The 6,616-nt window shown below is 45.2% G+C and overlaps 1 protein-coding gene across 1 annotated transcript in view; it reads left to right on the top strand.

The window, feature by feature from the left end:
- Window positions 1-3,918, top strand: part of LOC131886357 (atrophin-1-like) — a 7,691-nt gene extending 3,773 nt beyond the window's left edge. The window contains exons 4-5 of the mRNA XM_059234654.1: window positions 55-855; window positions 3,327-3,918. Of these exons, the coding sequence (XP_059090637.1) occupies window positions 55-845 (791 nt within the window). The 3' untranslated portion in view covers window positions 846-855; window positions 3,327-3,918. The remainder of the gene's footprint in view (window positions 1-54; window positions 856-3,326) is intronic.
- The last annotated feature ends 2,698 nt before the right edge of the window (window positions 3,919-6,616 follow it).

Genomic DNA, 6,616 nt, shown 5'->3' with positions numbered 1-6,616 from the left:
AGATGAAAAAGGCCGGTACTTTTTCGGCAAGAGGAAAACACTCACGAGGAGCACCTCCGCCATTTATGATGATGCCTCCTCACGCTCCTCCACCATACGGACTCCCTCCGCATTTGATGCCTCCCCCTGGCCATCCTATTTATGGCATGCAAGGTCTTCCGCCTCAGGGATATCACGAGGAGCCTATTTATATGCCTCATAATACTCGACCATTGTCCCCTACTGCGAGCTATCAACCCGGCCATTTTCCTCACGAGGCCTATTACAATCAGCAGCAGTACGCCACAATTGACAAGGCCAACAAATACAGAAAGCAAAAGAAGAACAAGGGCAACAGCAAACAAGTGTCATCTGATAGCAATGCCGACGACTCCGAGTTTGCCGCCGGCATCTACAAGAAAGGACATATCAATGAAAGAGCCTTTTCCTATTCGATCCGCAATGAGCATCGTTCTCGCTCTTTTGGCTCGCTCTCCAATATTCAGTTTGGTCCTAACGGGGATCCATTGCCTCCCATCCCGCACACCAATGGCGGGGGCCCTCCTGACATGAATGGTCATGGACCACCCAATGGACACGGTCCTCGAGGCAAAGACTATGTGCATATGATGTCAGATTTAGAGCTCGGCGAAGACCGTCTAGAGCGCAGTGAAGTGCCGCCAGGCCTCTACCATCCACCCATGGAGGGCGGTGGTGGTGGTGGTGGTGTTGGAGGAGGAGGAGGAGGAGGAGGAGGTGGCCGACCCCATGGGTTCGGAAACATGTATGGCCCACCCCCTCATCCCCAGATGATGATGATGCCTGATCCCATTCACGCAGCTAACGGAGGGAGAAAAAAGCGTTGATCCATCACAGGTAAATGGAATATCTTACCCCTTGTTTCGATTATGAGACCAAATTTGTTCATGGCTTGGCTCCTCAAGTTCAAATCATCATGATTTCTCTATTTCCCTTTTCTAATGCAAGCACCGTGCATCCCTAGCAAAGTAGGGATGATGTTGAATGTCGAGGCTCGGCGAGGCAAAATGTGTCGGAGTGGCAATTCATTCATTTGTGTGATATGTGATGGCTGTTGCCTTCCCAGAAATTAAGGTCATCATAAGTCCTGGGAAAAAAATCCCAGGCAGAGTGTACATCTATCGGAGGAAAAGGGGGGGGGCGTTAGTCGTGCACGATATCAGCACTTTGAGTACTTTGGCGTCTATTAACATTGGAATTGCCTCTGCCACATTTCATGGCATGGTTTCCGAGCTCGGATCTTGGATGGCGATTAAGATCGAATTGAAAAAAAAAATGCTTTGGCAAAGATGACAAGTACCTTTAGAGCACAAAAGTGCCCAATGCAATTAGACTTGATTCCGAGAACGAGATGCTTTTTTCTTCCTGTCAATGCTCGTCTTCCTGAGCTTCCATTTGAAGATAAGAACACCTCCTCTCGTCCATCTGGACGACGATCTGGACTCTGAAGGGGAAGATTGAAGACGGAGGAGGAGGAGGTGAATAACGAACAAACTACATAACTTGGACCACAACAACAGCTTTGTTGGAGTTGGAATCCAGCTTCACCGTCTTCATGAAACCATGAAATAGGAAACGGCTGCAGACTTGAAATCGACAATTTTTCCCGAGAATGTGGCCCACTTCAGAGTCGTTCGTTCATCTTGCGAGCACAATCACAATTGCTAATACGGATAAAAAAGCCAATGATAGCCTGTCACTTGACTAAAGTGGGTTAGTCGTCTCCTTTTCAACGGAATCTAAGCCGAATGGAAACTACTCCTGAATCCACCCAATATCAGGGTTATGAGAGCTCCTACGACGCCGTAAAATATGGCTGAAATGGACTTTCAGGGTGGCCGAAAATTGAATATATGGATCTATCTATTCCTTTTTCATCGTGATTGCCAGTCGGTCACGAGCAAAGCCCCAAGAACGAGTAAGTTTGATTGCTCCATGGCCAAATGGACCCTCACTGAGCCAGCTCAGTGGTTTGTTGGCACATTGAACAACCATGGGTGAAGATGGCCAAACTTGCATGTCTCAGAGATCTCTTGTACTAGTAAAACCACCTCCAACCGGTCCTCAATCCATTCGTTTATCTGGCTGAACATGATTTTGAAACACTGACGTGTGTACGAGATAAACAGCAAAAAAGCCTCTCGTGATACTTCCAATCTAATTCAACGGCCTTGAACACAAAAGATCTGTTTGGCAACGTGCAAAAAGCACACATCCACATTTCAACTCGGAGGATGGAAAAAAAAACTGAAATGAACATGTTTCCATCCAAGAGAGGCAGGGAAATGCCAAAGTGCACATGTCGAATACGCATAATCCAGGATGCCCCAAATTTGCTTTGATGTGAATGCAGTTTAATTGCAAGGAGTTCACGATCCGCCTGATAAGGATCTCCGCATGTTATAGGGCTTGACGATTTGTTCTGTTTTGAGTCGAGGCACGATGAAATATCTCAGTTTTAACGGCAATCCATGTCGACTCGACCTCGTGGGGTGCTGATATTTAACCGCTGGCTTTGAGAATGACAGTTATTTGTTCGTTTGCTGACTGCACTTCATTTCGAAGAGTGTCACAAGACCCCAGGAGATTTTCCAACTTATGGGCCAGGCTTCTGAAAAGTCCTTCGGTGAACAATTCTCGGAGTCATAAACTTGAAGGCACTTTCCACTGGGAGCTGAGGAATTTTCTCAATATTTTCGCACTTCGCACTTCAGCTCATTTTGCAATTTACACCCACTTTGACACCTTGTCTCGCAGTTTGTGTAAAATGACTGAGCCAGTGGTTTAGTCAATATTTTCTCTCTTCCCTGGATTGGTACGCAATTTACAGGGAAACTACCAAGGATGTTCATTTTTTTTTCGGACCACTTGGAACCAAAGCAATCCGGTCTGAGAACACTTGAATTTTGCGATAAATGAAATCTGGTTAGATGCTCCATGAGATAAGTGAAGTGAGAAAGAGTTTGCAAGTCATTGAGTCTAAATCTATGATTCAATCTCGGGATCTGAAACACACAAAAATGATGATTTCCACACCTTTCGCCAACTCGCACTTGCCCTGAACTTCAAAGATATGTGTGTGTGTGACCATGACAAGATTTCTCCCCACATGATTTTTTAAAACATTCCCCAGACATTCTTCCCGGCACATTAAACTCCCACTTACATTTTTGCCCGGAGTCAAATCCATCACTCGATTAAATTCCTTGTGAACACTCGCCCGCCACCGTGAAATTATTACTCCTACCACTAGCAATACTACTCCTGCTACCACTCCATGACATTGAAACGTACGTTCTCTTTTCTAGGTCACGTACAACCAATTCCCGCAACAACTCGATATCAAAATCCCGAGGACCAGATTCCTATCTAATGATGTTGTGACTTATGTTATTACTAGTGAATGATTGACGCTCCCCCCTATCGTTTCCAAGCTACATACAGCCCACAATCCAGAGAGCACTCGCTCACTCATTCACTCCCCGACAAATCACGACCAGAACGGACACACTCTCCTTGCAACGTATTTCCCTGAAGAAAAAAAAAAGATTCTCATTTTAAAATGGATCGTGAGACATTTTCCCTTAGAAAATGAAATCCCCCTTGTGCGTTAATCTGTAGACATTTTGACTTCTGAATCTACGCTAGACGACAATCTCCGGTCCAGTCATGGACTCTCCGCCGAAGTTCCTTTCCAAACACTAGAAATCTACAATCTTAGCTACACTTACTTACGTTTCCAGACACGACACTGTCCACAGAAAACGGCCACCCTTTTAAATCCGACATTTGCGACAACTTAGGGACGCTTTCTCCCACTCGTGTTTCTTTGAATGGACTCTCAGTAATGTTAAATATCTCAAAACAATAGAGAACGAAATATATTTCAATATCAAGAAATCCGATCGGCCTATCAATCACTCAATTTGAAGAGGCCAAAATGGCCGTCAGACCCGGTTCGAGATCGTCTGGATCTCGGGGTCAAGTTTGAAATCGAAGCATGACGTGGCAAAGTTTCCAGCCAACAAGTAATGATAAATCGTAGTAGACCCAGATGAGATGAGGCTCATGGTGCATGGGAGAGGTACGCACACGGACTGGTATACCTAGTATATTTGAGGTGGTTAGGGAGCCGGAAGGGTGTTGGATGAGACTTTGCAAACGGATCCAGTTTCTTGTACCTGATGGTAAAGACGAGCCTCTAAGGTGCTCTTTTAGATTGATAATGAGAACCTTCCAACCACGGCGAATGATGCTTAAAACAGACGGGTCATGGCCATTTCGAGACTCGACTTGGAATAATATTCAAGTAACACACTCTCCTTCTTCAGTCTCGTCAATTGATGGGGGCTAAGAGAGTGGACAAAAACCATGAAGTCACTTTTGAGGCTTTGAAGAACTTAGCATCTTGTGGAAATACTGCCAATTGAAGAGCTTTAGTTGAGAGCAAAGATACGGTTTGGTTGATCTTACAAATAATTGCTCGAAAAGTATTCAAAATCACCCCTCTCTTCGAGAGCGGACCAAGGTTGGTAACACGTGATAATCATCTCTCATTTGAGTCCAACTTTGGAAATGGGCAAAAACAATTTCATGCCAATTTGCCGCATAAGCGTGTACCCCCTTCTGCAATGCTTTGAAATGGAAGATCATTCCTTGATTATGAAGGACTTGGAACCGACTTCCATCCTCCATTGCAAAGTCAGGTTGGATTTTGTTCAGTCATTTGCTTGGCCGAAAAAGCACATCCACCGAATGCCGTTGGCTGGGCTCTGGCTCATTTAATTAACGATGCCAGAAGTTGCCAAAGAGGGCGGGGCAGCCAATAAATATTGGCTTTATGCTCGTTCCAATGTGAAGTTGAGATCCGTCTGAATGGCTTCTGAATGTCTTTATGGCTGAGAGTATTACAATACGGTGTATGACTAAAGCAGTAACCAATGGCGGCACACCTTTTGACGTTTAGTTTCTTCCTATTCATTGCAATTATCTTTCGCATTTGGATCGTTCTGGCTTCTGACCAAAATGTTCTTACTAGTGGATCGTGCGGAAGCGAGTGTAAGTGTGTCCAAGGGATTTTGAGGTTTTGAGCCGATTTCCCCGCTCATCAGGCCTCTCCACATGAATTTCCTCGGCTCAAGTCGAGTGCCCGGCCCACAGATCAATTAATTTTCCGCCACAGCATCTCGAGTGTGTAAAGTGTACTATGAGCAGTGTACGCCATTCAGTGTGTTTGTGGTCATTTAGCCTCGTCATGTGTTTTGCCGTTGATCTGCTGGATATCATCATCATCAATCCACATGCCTAGGAATGTCCATGTCCATGTGAGTGTATGTCTATGTGCAAACACGCCCAAGCCATCATGGATTGGTCCGCCTAATTGATGGCAAGTCTTACCAACTCTAATGAGCCACATACAGATTGAGTGTACACACACGCACGAACACACAAACACACACATACCGTACACACACACACACACACATGTCTTTCTGGTGCCATGAATGCATCGGGCCTTGGATTACCAAAGAGCGTTTCATCTCTTAACAGGACTTATTCTTTTGAGAGCTCTCCTAAGCGGTGTGTCTCGGTGGAATTGTCTCCCATTTGCCATGGAATTTAAAACTCGGAATGGCTCTCCCTTCGAACAACATCTTTGACTCGATGGGGCCAATAAAGTGGCTAGAGCTCCTCTTTGAGCACCATAAAAGAATTCAACAAGGGAGAGAAATCTCGTGAGAAAGAAACCTCAACGCCACTTAAATTGAAAGAAATTCTGTGGTTTTCGCATCTTCCGATGATACGACGCCAAGATATGACGAGGGGGCTCTTATCCAAGTGTTTGGAACCTAATGGTGGCCTCCTCCTCCTCCTCCTCCTTCTTCTCCTCCTTATCCTCTTTCTTTTCCTTCAAAAGTATGAGTATTGGTCCATCCGTTCGACCCATTCTTTGATGAGAAGGAGATTGCTCAACAGCTCCCTCATTCAACCCTGACATTCTCAATTTCGGCTTGGAAATAAGAAGTACGATGTGCGAGTAAAAAAAGCCGCTACCGAAGATGAAGAAGAAGAGCCTCGTCACTCCGTTTTTTCCCTCTATTCGAAACAATTAAAGGTCGCATTGAGAAATGGGGAAGAACTGGAGGAAATGGTAGGGCATCCTGTGACGCTCGTTCTAAATACACTTCATGACGAGAATCCTCTTCACGAATAGGTTCTTCAATGTGTTCCCTTAGATGGATCATGAAATTCGGAATGTTTAAGTGAAATTGAGGCGTCAAGTAGACATTTGTGGCGACCCAAGTTCTTCATGAATGTGGACCATATGTGGTTTTGGATGCGATTTCGGGTGAATATGGCGAGTTACTTGCACATTGATGACGGACACTTTGATTACCGGGATGATGACGGCGAGGAAAAATTCCAAAGGCGCTGACAAGAAACAGGAACGAGATTTGTTGCTCATATCTCGCCGACGACCACGACGTCGACGATGATGATGACGGCGATGATGAGGATGATGATGATTCTAAATGCCACGTGGGTGGTCGATCGGTGGCCACGCTGCATCTTGAGCAAATTTCCTTTTGTTTGTCGA

Source organism: Tigriopus californicus, chromosome 9 (genome assembly GCF_007210705.1).
Source record: "Tigriopus californicus strain San Diego chromosome 9, Tcal_SD_v2.1, whole genome shotgun sequence".
NCBI classification, from domain to species: Eukaryota; Metazoa; Arthropoda; class Copepoda; order Harpacticoida; family Harpacticidae; genus Tigriopus; species Tigriopus californicus.
The sequence above is the reverse complement of the archived record's forward strand: the minus strand, read 5'-3'. Positions and strand labels throughout refer to the sequence as shown.